Raw genomic sequence first — 17,635 nt, 5'->3', positions numbered from 1 at the left:
AGCCCATCCTAACAATAGTGATACAAAAAAGAAGTGGGAGGGTTCTTTGGCAACTTTTTTATTGTTAGGGGGTAATGGCCCGACCTTGAAAATGTACAGTCTCGACTACAAACTGTAGCCCTGACACCACCCTCTTCTTTCTTTTTATTTTGGGTGAAGTTTTTCTTAACGATAATAAGCCTAATCTCAAATCCTCAAAAGCATTTTCGGAAGCAAAAATCTTTATGGTGGCTCTATATTTAAAACTTAAAGGAAAATGTTTATATAAGGATGTTACCTTATAATGTAGAACTACGAATGCCCTTCAAAAATCCATTGAAAAATGTAGTTTTAATGTTGAAAAACCTTTGAAAAATGTAGTTTTAATATTGAAAAACCTTTTGATTGATCATCTCGACATCGAAATGTATGACCATGAAAAATAAAAAGATTTTAAGTCTCAAAAATAGTGCATTTTGCAACATATTATCTACCTCGTTTCTTTTCAAGATATTCATATGGTTATAGATCTACTTGATTTTAACCATTTTTAAAATTTTAAATTTTATAATTAAATATAAAAATAGATTTTTAGATGATCTTAATATCATTTTACATCAAAATTATATACTATGATAAAATTTGAAGGGTACTGTATCTCTACACCTATAGAGGCCTCCACACGGCAACTTCACCCAAACATAAAAAACACTCACAGATCTTGTAGATCTATGACCACTCATCTTCAAGGCAAAATAGATGGTTTAGAAAATTTATTACAATATACACTATTTTTAGAACGTAAAATCTTCTTTTTTTTTGGTACAACCATAATGTTAAGTCGAGATGATCGATGTAAAGGTTTTCTATAGGGGCACGGTCCCTATGAAGACAAGAGCCGGGGCCGGCCGGCCGTGCCCAGTCCTGGCCCGGGCCATCCGCATATTGAACAAAATGATCATATTGCGGGGATTCCCAGAAGCAAAAAATTTACGGCATGAAGCAAATATTAAACAGATCTCTCTCTCTCTCTCCTCGAAAATTTGAAATTAGGGTCTGCACCTCTCTAACCTCTGATACTACATTCCATGGCTTTTGCATCAATGAAACCCTCTGCGTCTCTAAACCCGACTCCCCAGCCTCAGCCTCTAGGTACCTTCAATGGAGAAGAGAAGACCGCGACTCTTCTTGTTCGCCATTTGCCGGAGGCCATCCCTCATGAAACCCTATCTCGGCTTTTTTCTCATTATGGCGCGTCTTCTGTGCGCCCCTGCGCTGGAGGGAGGTGAGCTTTCTGAACTTTCTTTTAATGCCGTGGATTCCTTCCATCGAAGCTCTCTGGTTCTCGGGTTTTTGGTCCGTGAAGTTTTATTTCCTCAGTTTTTATGTTGGAATTTTATGGGTTTGTATTATAATAATTTTATGACGATTGGATGATAATATTTTGTTTTTTTCTTTTCTTTTTTCCTGGGGTGGAGTTTTCTTTTTGTCGGTTAAATTATCTGGTTTTTGTTTTGCTTATTTTTGTTTTTCGTAGTTTGGAGTTTTGGTTTACTTCTATTAGAAAAGAAAGATCAATCGAAGTGTGCAGAATTAAAATTCTAAGACTTTGGCCAAAGTGGGGATTGAGAATTTGAAAGCCTTATTATTATTAATCTTTTTTTTTTTCTGAAAGAATAATGGGATGTGGTTTCCGAAATTTGAATTATAGGGAAAATTTTCACAAACTTCAGCTGCAAATGGATCCAAAAGAATGCCATTTTGGATTCATTCAGGACCTGTTCAGGACCTGCAACTGCATGTCGTCATAATTTATCAAAATTCAGACAATGATTTTCACTGAAATATATATATATTTTTTTATCACGTTAACCTTTAATAATTAAGAGAAAAAATATTACAAGAGTCCTTGGCAATCCACAAGCGAGGATGCTCAAGGAGGAGAACAAACAAAAAGCAGAGTCAATAACCTCTTAAAATAGGTACAAAAAGCCGATTCAAAAGCCTCTTTTAAGAGGTTACAGTGAGGCACAACAATCTAGGAAAACAGGTTGATTCGCAAAATGGAGGAAAGGGAAAAAAACCAAAACGGAAGATCTAAATGTTAGCTGAAGCCGCTGCTTCTTTAGCCAATGAGTCCGCATCCTGATTTCCTTCCCTCCAAGTATGCATCCACACGACGGACATATTCCTGCAAAGATTGTCAACCTCGCCAAAGACGTGTGCCAAAGACCAAGGAGGGGGTGAAGAAGAAAGAGACTGTGCCCATGTGATGGTATTCTTTGAATCTCCCTCCACTACAAGTGAATGCAATTGAAGGGTTGCCTGAGTTTGAGGCCTTCCAAGAGGGCTAGTGCTTCAGCCTCCATGGAGCCATAGTGGCCAATGTATTTTGAAGTTGTAGCCATAGTAGTACCGAGGAGGTCTCCGAGGTTAGCTCCTATCCCTGACAGGCCGGGGTTACCTAGAGAGCATCCGTCAAAATTGAGTTTAAGGATACCCGGAGGAGGGGGTTTTCATCGAGAGGCCCTTTGCAAGCGCAGTTGATGGAGTAGAAGGATGTTAGTCCTGTCTTGGCTGAAAGCCGAGGCAGCAACTCCTTTGAAACACTTATGATTGGTCGCCCATAATATTACCATGGACTTGAGCTTATTGAAAACTTTAAAGGAAGTTGAGAATTCCCCCCTGAAATTTGTTGTTGCGCTCGAGCCAGATGGCCCACAGAGCAGTTGCCACTGTGGATTTCCAAAGAAGAATTCCAGCGTTCTGCCAAGGGTAAGGTTGGATGGAGGTGAGGATGGAAGTCACCTCTTCTGGTAGCACCCATTGCATGTTGAACAATTTGAGGATAGAGGTCCAAATGTTAAATGCAAATGGACAGTGCAGTAGTAGATGGTCATTAGTCTCTTCAGCTTCGAGGCACTTGACACAACGATTAGGGATTGGGATCCCTCTTCTTTGCAATTGATTTATAGTGAGGACTCTCTGGGAGAGGGCCAGCCGCATGACGATCTTGATTTTTGGTGGAGTGAAGGAGGTCCAAGCTTTAGGGCCAATGGCATTAGGAGTTAGGGGGAAAGTTGGTGGGAGAGAGAGACTGTTATAGAACGAGGAGACGGAGAAGGTTCCCGTTGGGGACGGAGACCAAATAATTCGATCTTGACTCGAGGGAGAGAGGAAACAAGACTGAAGTTCAGCAGACAAGTTGGCAAAGTTTCCTATCTCTTGCTCCGTGAGAGATGTTCCAAGAACGAAATGAACCTGCCAGAAGCATTTCTTGGGCCTCTTGATTTCTGGCCAGAGAAAAAAGATAAGGAAATCTATCCTAAGAGGAGTATGACCCCGTCAAAGGTCATGCCAAAAAAGGATGCGATTTCCTTCTCTTGGGTGAAATCTTATGCAAGATTTGAATGCAAAGAAAGCTGAGCAAATAGACCTCCAAAAACCAGAAGACCTCTGGTTTGTTATGAAATCTGGCAACTAAGGGGAGTTTGGGAGATGGTATTTGTGTCCACAGCTGGTTATTTAAAGTTGACATTCTCCATCACCATTTGCCCAGCAAAGCTGTATTTTGAGTTCTGAGATTCTTGATACCTAACCCTCCCCTTTTCTTGGTCTGGCGAAGTTTAAGCCAAGCAATCAAATGGAATTTATTGCTTGAATCATCGCTTGACCTGAAAAATCTCCTCATCAATTGTTTGATTCTGGAGCTAACCGCAACGGGCATGTGGAAGATAGACATTTGGTACACCGGGATGTTGGCGAGAGTCGCTTTGATTAAACTAAGTCTTCCTCTTGGAGAGAGGAATCGCCCTTTCCAGCCAGCTAAGTTGCGATCCACCGTGTCTACTATATGGGACCAGAGGCTTGTTTAGGTTTTCCTATGCATAGAGGTAGTCCAAGGTATTAAGAAGGCAAAGACTCTACCCCACAGCCCCAGAAAGCAAAGTCCGAGAGGGTGGTAGAATCAACATGAACCCCCATCATCTTGGTTTTATCGAAATTAACTTTGAACCTGGTTGCAAAGTCAAAACACCTTAGGAGCAGGAAAAGGCTTTTTATTTCATCGTGGTCAGCATTGCAAACGATCTAGGTGTCATCTGCGTATTGTAGGTGGGTTACCATGGGGGGCCGAGGACCCACTGAGAACCATGCAAGCGTCCTACCGAATACATTCTTGAAAATTGTTCTACTAAATATCTCAACTGATATGGCAAAGAGGAAGGGGGAGAGATGATCCCCCTGTCTGAGCCCTCTAGTGGAGGGGAAGTAACCTTTAGGGGTTCCATTAATGATAATAGAAAAGTATGGATGTGAGTAGCAAGCTCTCATATATGTCCTCCCCTAATTCTAAAACCCATCATAGATTGAGTTTCTTCAAGTAGATCATGGTCGTAGGCCTTTTTCCAATTAAGTTTAGCTACGATTCCAGGTGCCCTGTTCAAATATCTTGAGTGGATGCATTCATGGGCCACAAGTGCCCCATCCAGGATCTGTTGATCTTTGATAAAGGGACTTTGAGTGGGGGAAATAACAAGGTGCAAGACCTTTTTTAGCCTAGAGGCTAAGACTTTGGCTAGAATTTTATAGGTGGAGTTCAGTAGGCTGATTGGGCGAAAGTCTTTGCGTTGGGTTCCACCTTCGATTTTTGGGATGAGTGAGATGAAGGCTGCATTCATGGTCCTGTATTACTCCCATGGAATGGAATTCATTTAAGAAATTTAGGAAGTCTTCTCTAAAAGAGGACCAAAACAGTTTGAAGTGGGCGATGGGGAAGCCATCGGGTCCAGGGGCTTTGTCCGAATCCAAGTCAGAAATGGCAGCTACAATTTCTGGTTCAAAGAACGGTTTTTTTAGCCAAGAAGCTTTCTTCGATGGTAGAGTTAGAAAAACCAAGTTCCCCATGGGAAGTCGAGGACCAGGGGGAGCGGAGAAAAGTTCTTTGAAGTAGCCAAGGATGGCTTGCTCAATGTCGGAGTATCAATCAAGTTCATTGTTCCCATCGGTGAGATGGGAAATGTAGTTATCTCTGTGCCTACAGTTAGCTGTTTTGTGGAAGAAACCGGTGATGAGATCACCAGCCTTCAGCCACTTAATCCTCGACCTTTGGTACCAAAAGATCTCCTCTTTCTTTAGGAGAGATTTGTACTGGACCTTTAGGTTATTCCTTTGAAGCAGGTGTGAGTTCGAAAGAGGTCCGGACTCTTCCAAAATATCAAAGGACTGGATAGCCTGAAGCGTGGAGGATTTCTGTGGCCTGACAATGCTCGGAAGTGCCCTACTCCAATTTTTTAGGGTGGCCTTCAATAGCTGTAGTTTATGTTGAAGCTTGAAGCCAGCCCAACCTTGTACTAGGTCTAAAAGAGAGTGCCACCAACTCGGGAAGAGATTAAGGAGAGAGGGTTCTTCTAACCAGGTAAGTTCAAATCGGAAAGGTTTTGGGTGACTGTCAACAAGCTTCGTTTCCAGCAGAATGGGGCAATGGTCTAAGGTGGGTTTGGGGAGAGCGATTGAATGGGTTTCAGGGAAGGTAGATTCCCAATCCAAAGAGATTAGGAATCTGTCCAATTTAGAGAGGGAGGGGTTGGTGGAATGGTTGGACCAGGTGAACCTGGGTCCTTGAGAGGGTAAATCAACTAGGTTGTTGGTTGCCACGAAGTTTGAGAAGGCTAACATGGCAGGTGTGATTCTCGAAGAGGAATTTTGTTCAATCACATTGTGTTAAAACCTACTAACTAATTTCCTCAACCTTGAAAGTTACTTAGCATGCTTCTAAGGTAGGAGAGTTTTTCTCCCCTCAATTTTGTACTTAGAAGTTATTCTTTTTCAGATTTCAGTGAAAACCGGCCATGTGGGAAAGAGTTGGACCTAAAGCCTAGCTCCCTCACCCTGTGTGGTGTATTGGCGGGGACTTCAACATAGTAGCCCAACTTCTTTACTAGTAGCGTTGAAGTCCCCGCCAATACACCACACGGGGTGAGGGAGCTGGGCTATTAGGTTCAACTCTTTCCCACAAGGCCGGTTTTCACTGAAATCTGAAAAAGAATAACTTCTAGGTACAAAATTGCGAAGAGAAAAACTCTCCTACTTTAGAAGCATGTTAAGTAACTTTCAAGGTCGAGGAAGTTAGTAAGTAGGTTTTACAACAATGTGATTGTTCTCTTTTTGAAATGATGAATTGATTAGGATTTGGGAAACAGTGAAATCGTGCATGTCTTAACCATGTGTGGAATGATTCAAGGGAAACAATTCATTGTGTAGAGTTGGGAAAAAGAGTTTGGGAGAGTGCTTTTCATTCTGGGGACCTAATATGTTTCATAGGAAGTTCTTTATAAGGTGTTTGCGATGATGAATTCCTTGCAATGTTATCAAATGCTGCTAGACACTGAATTATGTGCCCCTGGCTGCACTGCTTCGTCCCACATAGGCGGCTGCTTTGAGGAGCACCTGTGCGGCTGCAACTGGTGCCCTGCTTGTGAGTGGAATACAGCCCATGAGCAGGACAACCCACAAGTAGGGCCATGTTGATCTCCCCTCTCTTCTCCTTCAAAGGAAAGAGGATCCCCACCTCTCTCTAAACCCCTTAGAGCCAAATGTTTTTTGTGCAAAAGATACTTTGTTCAAAATTGAAATTTCTTTGTTTTACTTGCCAAGTACTGGGTGTTTGGCTTTGGCTATATACTACCATTGCTACTTTCTACTTTCTTTTAGTTGAAATCTAAGTCCAACTTGTTCAAGGCTAGAATTTCGAAGTTTCAAGGTCCTTGACTTGGTGAAGGAAATGAAGGTTTTGGCATTATTGGATCTACCCTTGCTTCAACCCAAGGCAGTTGGGGTTATTGTGGTGGAGGGTACCATGAAGCCAAATTTTGATAAATGTTCAAGGGTTAATTTGGGACTACTAGGTATAGGTGGGGTTTTTAGAGATGAAGAACGTATTAATAGGGCTGGAAATGAGCTGGCGGCCCAGCCCAGCCCTGGAAAGTTAGGGCATGTGCCACAAAATGTGACCGGAGGGCTGGGCCAAGGCTAAGTCACCACGGCATGAGAGCTAGCGGTAGTGTTTCAAAAAGCGCTAGGTAGCCGTGGGGGTCCAAGCTGCCTAGTGCCTAGGCGGGCGCCCCGAACCGGGGCGGCCCAATAGAAAAAAAAAGGTAGAAGTTTTTTTATGATTTTATCCATAACTATATACTAAATATAATAGTATAACTATATAACACATAATGCATAATCCAAAAACTAGAAACAAAAAATAAGAAAAAGAAAATATACAGACATTAAGAAAATATATAATCTAGGACTCAATAATCAAGAGTCAACACCAAGAGTAAAGCGTCTTCAATGCTTCATTCTTCAGTCGTCATCATCATCATCATCAGGAGTAGGGTAAGCCCAGTGTTTTAAAAAGCGTTAGGTGGCTCCTAGGCAGTCGGGGGGGGGTCCAGGCTGCCCAGCGCCTAGGCGAGCGCCCAGAAGCTAGGCGGCCCAGTTGAAATAAATTTTTTTTTGGGTTTTCTCTCTCTAAAATGGCCACAATTTTGCCTCTTTAGTATTAAAAAAATGACCCAAAAATACCCTCAAGGAGTTGCAGTTCTGCCCCTGGGTGGGGCACAAGTCTTGGGCGGCCGCTTAGGCGAGTGCCCAGGGAAATCTGCCTAGGCGGCTGCTCAGGTGCTAGGCGGTCCGCTTTTTGAAACAATAGGTAAGCCTCATCATATGCATCAGATTCGAGACCATCATCATCAGCGTCATCTCCCTTTTCAACATAACACTCGTCCTCCTCTGTTTCTTTTGAATCTACCTCTTCCTCCTCTTCTTCTACCTCCTTTTTACTCTGTGCAGATGAGGCCCTAGGAGTCTTGGCTGCTCTACTCTTTTCTATCTTTTTGTGCTTCCCTGAACTCAAATATTGTATAATCTCCTCCCTGCTAGCCTCACGAACATTTTTGAATGGGGCAACATCCCCCTTAATACTAGCTAGGTGTTTTTTGAACTGGTAAATACCCCCATTAGTATTCTTTGTGCATAGCAGAGCAAGGGATGAGAAGGCCTCCATATTCTTGTCAAAGTGCTCGCTGTTGAGGGGTTTTTGCTCTTGCGAAGCACTCTAAAGCGAGTTTGATGCGTAGCCCATGCGGAAGATCAAAACTTGGGGCTTGCTCATTGCCTCCGCTGGCAATGCTAGGACAAGCTACCACTAGCTTTGTTCGTTGCCTACACAACGAGTTCAATCGTTAAGCGGGAAGGTTTTTTTTTTTTTAAGAAGGAACCTTTTTACAAGCAGCAACATTCCCTTTAATACCGGTAATGTGTTTCTTAAATCGGTTAATACGCCATTGGTATCTTTTTCACAAAAATTACATCTTATACAATTTTTATCGTTTGGTTTCGGGTTATAACCATATTTCCAACCTAGATCACTTCTTCTAGCAGAACCATAAATAGGCCTATCTAAATGACAAGGATTTTGTTCTTGTTTGTGTTTTACTGCACTCACATATTGGTTAATCTCATCTTTGATAGCTTCAGGAACATTTTTACAAGGGGCAACATCCCTAGATACCGGTAAGATGTTTCTTAAATCGGTCCCCTTTATGTATCCTTTTCACAACAATTGCATCTTATGCAATTTTTGTCATTCAAATTTGGGTTATATCCATATTTCTAACCCAGATCACCACTTCGACTACATCTTGAAGAAGACATCTCAAAATAATACAAGCAATCTAAAAAATAAATTTTTGCACGTACTTTGATTGCTCGAACTCCAAACTTCCACCTTTGAGATGTTTTTTGGTGCTAAAATATTAAAAAACACCCTCTAATAGGACTAAAAAAACTCCAAAACTAAATCTAATCTTGATGGGTGATGTTTGGATCAATTTCCTATAACTTTGAGAAACATTTCAATCCAATGAAAATCACAAAATCTAGTTTTTTTTAGGTTTCTCTTTCTTTAAAATGGGTTCATGTGGGGTTTAGGTTTCAAATAAACCTAAAACCCACATTTACAAACATTTTTTTTAAAAAAAAACCTCAAAACATCCCAAAAAGAAATCCATTTCCACCCTTGGGCGGCTGCCCAGGGACCGCCCACCTAGTTTGGCCGCCGAGGTCTGGGCGATGTGCCTAGGTCTTCTGGACCGCCTAGGCACTGGGCGGTCCACTTTTTGAATCATTGGCTAGCAGGCAGGGTTTGGGCCAGGGCCACAACAGGGCCGGTCTTGCTGACCCTTTTTACACTTTATTTTTTCTTTTCTTTTCTCTAGGTCGATTAAGCCCCAGTCTGGGCTGGCCCTACAGGGACTAGGGCTGACTTGGCCCGATGTCATCCTTATGTAGGAAGCTTAAAAGCTCCTCAGGCCCATAGGGGATATGTGGTTCAACAGTAGTAGAGGCTCGTGCATTGCTTATAGGTCTACGAATCTTTCTGTTCCATTTAAGGAGTGGATTAGTAGTATCAAGGGATTGTCTTAATTTTATATGATTAGCCTGTAAATTATACTTTATTTTGTGGAGGTTGGCTATGATCATTAGCGAGAACTTTGATGACACATTTGGTACACATGAAAATACTTTTGTAAAGTATTTGCATGTGAAAAACTTCCTCATGTGACTAGGAATGAGAGTTTTTTTCACACCAATTGGTCCCAGTGCATTTTTTTCACACTACTTGGCAGCCAATTGGTCCCAACGCATTTTTTCACATTACTTGGCAGCCATTTGATTGGTAAAAACTCCCACACCAAATCACGTGAGGGAGTTTTTTCACGTGAAAATACTTTCATGGAAGTGTTTTTCACATGTGCCAAACGTGCATTGCCTTGAGATTCGCGACTCCAAGAATGTGACTTTTGTAGACATTCTTAGCAGACCTAACCAAGAGGTGGCTAGCCTCCCTCGCCAATGAAAGGCTTCTTCAAGAACTACTCTATGTGAAAATACTTTCATGGAAGTATTTTCACATGTACCAAATGTGCCCTGATATTCGTGACCCTGAGTGTGACTTTTGTGGACATTCTTAGCAGACCTAACTAAGAGGTGGCTCCCCTCCCTCGCCAATGAAAGGCTTCTTCAAGAACTACTCTATGTGAAAATACTTCCTTGGAAGTACTTTCACATGTACCAAATGTGCCCTGAGATTCGTGACACCAAGAGTGTGACTTTTGTGGACATTCTTAGCAGACCTAACCAAGAGGTGGCTACCCTCCCTCGCCAATAAAAGGCTTTCTTCAAGAACTACTCTATGTGAAAATACTTTCATAGAAGTATTTTCACATGTACCAAATGTGCCCTGAGATTCGTGACACCAAGAGTGTGACTTTTGTGGACATTCTTAGCAGACCCAACCAAGAGATGGCTACCCTCCCTCTCCAATGAAAGGCTTCTTCAAGAACTACTCTATGTCGAAATAATTTCAGTGTCAAAATAATGAGATGTTTGTCTTGACATCTCTTGATCTTTGTTTTATGTTTTGATTTTCTTTTTAAGCTTATTTTAGTTTTTTTTTTTGTTAATGGTATAAAAAATAAGTTCAACTTGTTAAAGATTAAATTCAACTTCCTACAGTGTGCTTGCTTCCTTTTAGTCTTACCTTAAGTGCTTGGTTAAATGACTCATTCTTTTCTTTTCTTTTTAAATGGAAGTTGATGATTGGATTGGATTATTTGATTTTACGCGTTGTGTGTGTGTGTTTGTGCATGTGTGCATGCGCATGTGCTTGTGTGTGTGCGTGTGCCGGTGTGTGTGTGTGTGTGTTTAAGGTGTCAACCTTATATTATAGAAGTGAGGCACACCTCAAAAATCTACTAGAAATCTTGTTTCAATGTTGAAAACCATCCAGTGATCATCTCGACCTCAAGATTTATGGCTTTAGAAAGAAAAGGATTTCAAAATTTAGAATTAGTGCATCTTGTAATGCAATATATGGACCGTCCATTTTCAATATTTCCAAGTCTTTATATATCTTCTTGATCTACATCATTTTTGGAGCTTTAAATTTCATAGTTAGGTGTAGAATTGAATTTTTAGGGCATCGTAAGAGTCTCTGGTACTGGAACTGCATTTTCAGGCAGGGTTTGACGGCACATAACCCGCATATTAATGTTTTTCTTTGTGTTCTTAGAAATTTTGTTTTTGTTTTTGTTATAAATAATTCCAGCTTAGGAATATATGCCCCCCACATTGCGCTTCATCAAGCGCCCTTGTGGATTGGACCCCCCAGAACCTCAATCCACTTCCTGCATTTGATGACCTTGCTTCCTTGTGTTTTTTTCCCTGAAAAGAACTTTGTTTCTTATTTATGAACCTATTCCTTGCTTATTTTTTATCAGTTTTTGGGTTTGTTAGTTGCATTCATGTATTTGGGATGTATGATTTCCTTCCTTGGTGACTTATCCATTTTGCATAGTCTTGGATTACATATTGATATTGGATTCCAAATGTATATATATATATTTTTTGTATGCTTTATTTTGGTAATGGAACTGAAAATTTGATTCTATTTTGTTGCAAGCAGGTTGAGGAATGCTGCCTTCGTGGATTTTAAGGATGATGTTTTGGCTTCTCAAGCACAGTCGCAACTCAACAGGTGCTTTTAGGGGTCCCATAGGTATTTGTGTGTTTTTGGACCTTGTTATAATGGAAATACTTGTATCATTTCTTTTCCCTATAACCACTTTATGTAGAAAGTTTTGCGACATCATTTGAAGGAAAATGTAGTCCATATATTGTAGACTTCTGGTGAAGTAATTTTCTGGGAAGATTTTAGAACATAGGTAAAACCATTTTCTTTTGTTTGCTTCAATTTGTTTAACAGCAGAAATTTTGCATATGGGTGGAGGTATAAATTTAGAATATATAAAAAAATCTTCCAATAAAAGCTTGTCTTTCCTTGGTAGCTCCTTATTTGGTTGTTTCTATTGTCATCATTTGCTATATCTTTATCTTTGTCCATGTCAATATTAGGCTTATCTTTGAGGTTTAATTTTTTAGTTGTACTTGCTTTTATATTGTTTTCACATTTTTTATTTCTATTGCAGTTTCTTTTCTTTTTATTTGATTTTGAGCCATTTGTTAGTTTTCTTCGTAGAGGATGTGGAGCTCTCTGTTTCTTTTATTTTAAGCACTGTTATTACTTTTTAGAAACAGGTTCTTTCTGGCAGTAAGGTTCTTTTTCATCAATATTTGCAAATAAGTGCTCTGAGCGTGTATTATGAGGCATTCGTACTTTCCTTTCATGCTTTGAATATATAATGCAGGTTGAGATTTCTTGGGAAGGTTTTATCTGTCGAGAGAGCAAGCACATTGGCAATAAATAAGAAGCACAGAACTGAGGAAGTGTGTAAGCAGAATGCATCCTGTACACCTGATTCATTCATAAAAGAGACTCAATTAAGGGGCAGCCAGGCCAAGGGAGAATCCATTGCCATTTCAGTATCCATTAGTGAGCCAATTGCTCCAAGACTTGGTGTGGACTATCCATTTCCACCTCACCTTGAGTATGCTTTATTTCCTTGTCAGCTCATGGTACCTTTTTTATTGTTTTTGTTGGGTAAGCATGGATGCAAACCTGTTTCCTAACGGTCAGGTCTAGGTCATCCATATTACTAGATATGGTATTGAATTTACATTCATGAGCACTTTTTGGATCATTACTGGTTAATATATTATTTTTTAATTAGTATTTGTTACACCAAGTTAGGAACTACTTCACCTTTGATCCATATGGGTTGGTAGTATTTCTGTCATGGTCATGTGTTGTTGTTTTGGTATTGAGAACTTGTCAAATATATATGTTGAATACTTCATTGCTACTACCTGAGTTTGAACTTCTGTTTGCTTCCAAAAGGTGTCTTAGAATATTGCCTTAGCTTTTATGTGCTATTGATGTCAATCTTTTGGGCTGTTGCTGCCTGCTCTTCTTTTGCTGCTTAGCATCTGTTCAACCTTACAGGTATGCATATCCACCACCAGATGGGAATATATTGACAAACATTGTGAATGCTCTCATTGCTGTTCCTCGTTTTTATACTCAGGTTACTGCCTTACCTGCTTTAGCATGAAATACTATGGATGAATATTGTCTACTATCCATTTTCTCAAAAATAAAAGTGTTACTATCCGTTTTCTTTCAGTATGAAAATTATGTTGTTAAATGTACTTGTGTTTTCAACTTTGTGATGTGCATGCTTTGCAGGTCTTGCATTTGATGAACAAAATGAATCTTCCAGCTCCATTTAGACCTGCATTACGAACTCCTCCTTTGCCATCTTCAATCCCTGTTCCGCCACCACCACCCCCATCTCCACCACCAGATCCTGTTGGAGTCGAGAAGCCACACAGGGCAGATATTTCTAGTGATGAATCAGAGTTAGAGTCTTCAGATGAAGTATGCTCTTCTTGCTTGTAGGATTTGATCGATTTGCTCATAAAAAATCTTAACAATTTCAGTAGTGATTAGTATTTACGTGTTATCTTTTTTAAATTCGAACAGGGTGATACGGATGAGAAGAATCAAACTGTTGGTTCTGCAAGGAAACGTGTGAAACGAGTGGCTATTGTAGGTCCAGCAGTTGATAAAGATGTATCCCATGAAGCTGTAGGCGTAAAACCAATTTCTGTGGTTCCAAAGGGAATAACTGCCATAAAAAAGAAGAATTCTGTTTTGCAGGTTCTGTTTTCTAAACTGGGATTTGTTATTTCTTGCCCAAGTTCTTATTTGGCTAACTGTTCTGCATATCTCATTTTGCGTGACCAACTGTTCTTGATCATTGCAGATCAAAATTACTCCTAAAGTTGTACAAAAAGAAAAAAATGAGGATATTGATGGGGTGGAAGAAGCAACAGAGCAAGCTGATGTGGCGTTAGAAGTTAAACCTTATGCAACTCCCCAAGAAATAAAGGCTGCGAAGTTGCCTCCTGAGGAAATATTATCACTTCCAATGTTTAAGGTTAACATTCAAATGTTAATGAGCAAGTTAAAGATATATCTCTGGCAGTTCAGATCTGCTTGCATATTGTTAATTATTACTGAATGCTCATGAGAAATCATCTTAGTTCAATGAACTAGATATCCTGGGAAATCTCCAAGGCTTAGAATTTTGAATTGGTGATTTGCCCCAAATTATGATAGTGAGGTCTGCATTTAGTTTTAATTATTTATGGTTCTATCGTTATTTCATTTTATGCTCAGTGGTCTTGGAGATAACCTTCTATGCTCTTGCTTTTGAGCTTGTTATGGATATGTGTTGTTGTGATGAGCTGTGGATATAGTCCCTTTGAGGCATGGTTTATATCTTATGTGGTGTAGTGTTGCTTGTGTTGCCTTAGCTTATTGTATACCCGAATATGGATTTCTGGTTACTATCTTTTTGTTTTTCCAATCTTCTTCTATTTATAGAGTTCGAGTTACCTATAGAAAAGAGGTTCATTTATTTATAGAGGCCAAGTACAAAGAAGGGCACACAACATTGCTCCAACTTAGGAAGGTCATTCCACTCAGAGTTTCCTAGGATATAGCATTTAGAGCTTTACTAGGTATAGGCATAGATATGAACCCTATTTTGAATAAGTATGCATCATAGATGATACTCCTTATACCTCATAAATATTCATTATATTGCCTAGGAAACTGTTGGTGTTTTGCTTTATTATATGTTTACAGGGCCTTGAATCTTTCGTGATAAATAATTAAAATATATGATATTTGGACTCTATGCAGAATTATGTAGCGGGAAACCCAAGTCCTGTGCTTTACATCAAGAATTTGGCAAAAGATGTTGTTCGTGATGACATCTATTTCATTTTTGGTAAGCCATTTAAAGCAATAAATGAACACCTGAGGGCAATCTTCTTTATTTCTACATTCTGTATGAAGCATTTAGATTCCCAAGAGAAGTCTGTGAGCCAAATTTCTGGTCCTAGGCTTTTGTCATTTTGTTTCGAACTCTCCTACCATGTTGAAAACTTGAAATTGCAATGATATGTGATGCAGGATCTCTTTTTGGGAGTGCTGAGGCTATTAAATCTGGTATCGATATTAAGTTAATGCAGGTGGGATTCTTTGTCTCTGTCCCATGTTATTTATGGAGCTCGTTTGATGGACTCTTGTCATGCCTTAAGACTGCACTAGTATTTTGAAGTTCAATGCATGTGCTGCCAATTGCTGGCATGTTGTGTATGCACAGTATCACAGTTGCCGGTTATAAAAATCATTTTTAGGGGTTAATTTGTTGGAATTGTCTGTAAAGTGGAAAGTTGATTTCTATAGATTTGTTTTGTTGGTTGCTGGAGATGATTATGATTCTTCAGTTTTCATTCAGGGCAGAACTGGTTGATCATTGTTTAAATTTTGAAGGGTGCGGTTTGTATGGAGCCGAGGCTCTAAACAATCAAATTAGAGCCCACCTTCAAATAGTGTCGAGAAATGTGTTTTCAATACTGAAAATCATTGATTACTTTTAAAATATATTTTCATCTTTAATTATAAAATTTAAAGATTAAAAAATAATGTAGATCGAGCAGATCTATGAAAACTTGAATAATTTAAATATAGACGGTCCAAAAATGCATTACAAGATGCACTATTTCCAAAACTTGAAATCTTTTTTCTCAAGTTCATGCATCTTGATGTTGAGATGATCAATTTGAGGATATTTGGGCATCAAAACAACCTCTTCTAGTAAAATTTTTTAGGTAGGCTCTAATTTGATTGTTTAGAGCCTAGGTTCTATATAAACTTTTCTGAATTTTGAATAATTGTAAACTATTTTGTTCGATGGCATTCTAGGAGGGAAGAATGAGGGGTCAAGCTTTTGTGACATTTCCATCAACAGAGCTTGCACATCATGGTCTGGTATGTATCTTTTACGGATGCAATCTTATTTATTATTTAAGTGCCATTGCAGTTGTGTATCTCCATCAAAGCTCCTTTCATAAGAACCTATATAAGGAAGTAGTGATGAACATTTAATGTGTACGTAATTCCTTCTAGGATCAGAGCTTTAATCATCAAACATAAGGATTATACTGTGTGTGTTGATAATATAAGACATTAAAAGATTGATTGGATGGAAAATGCAGCAATGAAAGAGTCATAAATGGCTACAATCAGTGTTTTTCGAATCACCAAGCCAGCTTGGGACTGCTTGAGCTGGCTTGGAACCGGTGGAGAACTGGTCCTAGTCCCCCCCACGGATTTGGGACTCGGACCGGTTCACCCTAAAAATCATGTTTTTATGAGTAATATGTCATAAAACATTGTTTTTGATTGATTTGAGAATTCTAAACCTTGTTGAAAATTTGTTAAACAACCAAGGTTTTAATTTTACAATTTTGTTTTTTTAAAATTTCTCCTTGTTGGCCCCTAGCCAAGCTTGGAACTAATGCGTGAGCAGTTCGAATCACTGGTCCGATTTTTAAGACACTGGCTAGGACACCCAGTATGACTTACCTGAAATTCTCACATGATATTTCTTTTCTGAATTCAACCACAGTAAGGATGAGATATTATTCTATCCATGCGTCTTTGTAGACAATTTTATTCATGTGCATTGACGTCCCCTGTTCTCTCCATTCCACTTTTCTTGGAGCTTCCTTTGGCTAAACACCAATGACCATTTCTTCTTATGCATTGATTTTTGTTAGTATATGACTGTTATTCACGGTATCCAAGGCATAGATCTGCCGAAACTCTTGTTCATTCTCTGGCAACTCCAGACTATGCTTACCAATTGGAACTGAATTTACCACTACAAAAAGCTTTTTATATGCATAGACACTCATCCTTCATATCTGCCTTTTCCCCCTGCTGTTACCAACTTACCATCAAGAAGTGCGGTACCATGAAGTAAAGCTTGACAGGAAACTCTTGGTTGCAGAAACTAGTAAATGGGTATGTTTTCAAAGGGAAACCGATGATAATCCAGTTTGGTCGGAATCCAGCAACTGGCAAAAGCAGCTGATGCAACTATCTTCAGAGCAATGGATGACAGGATTCCACAAAATTCAACCACAGGTATCACCACACGTTAAAAGAAGAAGAAGGGATTCCCCAAAATTCAAGAGCTTTATATGCGCATGATTTTTAAGGTTTAGTGCAATGCATTTTTGGTAGCCACAGAAGCAAAGCCTGGCTCATCATTTTGAATGTACATATGTTGAGTTTAATGATTTTCTTAAGCTTTTTCCTGGTTTTAATGTGTAATATTTCTGGCTGATGAAGCGTTCCCACTGTTATTGAATTGTGGAATCTCTCTCTCTCTCTCACGCGCTGACACAGTTGCAGGCTACTCTTGTGTTTCTTTTCCCGGTGCTGATCGAGCCCTCCAAAATACTAAAGTTTTGCAGGAGGCAGTGAATGCATGGTATGCGGGATATGCAGGAAAATGTGATCTTTTGGCGTAAAAGAAATGTAGAATTAGTATCCACTTTATGGAAATTGAAGTTTATTTCCACCATTAATCATAGATAATAATAGCCATACAATCCCAAGGGGGTTAAGTTAGGGTTGTTTTCTAATGTTTTGATTAATTCTTGTTCCTAGGCGATTTGAGATTGAAGTTAGCCTTTCTTTTAATTTTGAAGTTATCATAGCCATATTTGGATTCCTTTTTGTTTTTTTGGTTTTGCGTGGAGGAAAGTGAGGCGGAATTAG

General features: G+C 39.5%; 1 protein-coding gene across 3 annotated transcripts; it reads left to right on the top strand.

The window, feature by feature from the left end:
- The first annotated feature begins 795 nt into the window (after positions 1–795).
- LOC18442830 (RNA-binding (RRM/RBD/RNP motifs) family protein) lies at positions 796–17,222 on the top strand. 3 transcript variants are annotated; one of them, XM_006853040.4, is made up of 11 exons: positions 796–1,264; positions 11,498–11,569; positions 12,240–12,479; positions 12,935–13,016; positions 13,178–13,369; positions 13,475–13,651; positions 13,758–13,931; positions 14,702–14,789; positions 14,975–15,033; positions 15,770–15,835; positions 16,860–17,222. In XM_006853040.4, the coding sequence occupies exons 1-11, from the start codon at positions 1,068–1,070 to the stop codon at positions 16,941–16,943; spliced, it is 1,431 nt and encodes a 476-aa protein (XP_006853102.2). In that variant the 5' UTR covers positions 796–1,067; the 3' UTR covers positions 16,944–17,222. The 3 variants fall into 3 exon arrangements, with proteins under 3 accessions (XP_006853102.2, XP_020528242.1, XP_088716912.1); XM_020672583.2 differs by having other exon boundaries at positions 16,815–17,222; XM_088860786.1 differs by having other exon boundaries at positions 1,185–1,264; positions 11,498–11,590.
- The last annotated feature ends 413 nt before the right edge of the window (positions 17,223–17,635 follow it).

Source organism: Amborella trichopoda, chromosome 1, assembly GCF_054954075.1.
Source record: "Amborella trichopoda isolate Santa Cruz 75 chromosome 1, AtrichopodaSantaCruz75HAP2 v2.0, whole genome shotgun sequence".
NCBI classification, from domain to species: Eukaryota; Viridiplantae; Streptophyta; class Magnoliopsida; order Amborellales; family Amborellaceae; genus Amborella; species Amborella trichopoda.
Note: the sequence above shows the minus strand (reverse complement) of the source record. Positions and strands in the feature narration are given on the sequence as shown.

Coding starts and splice junctions, on each gene's coding strand:
- LOC18442830 (XM_006853040.4), top strand. CDS start 1,068: ATGGCTTTTGCATCAATGAAACCCTCTGCGTCTCTAAACCCGACTCCC. Junction 1,265..11,497: donor CGCCCCTGCGCTGGAGGGAG/GTGAGCTTTCTG, acceptor TGTTGCAAGCAG/GTTGAGGAATGCTGCCTTCG. Junction 13,652..13,757: donor AGAAGAATTCTGTTTTGCAG/GTTCTGTTTTCT, acceptor TGATCATTGCAG/ATCAAAATTACTCCTAAAGT.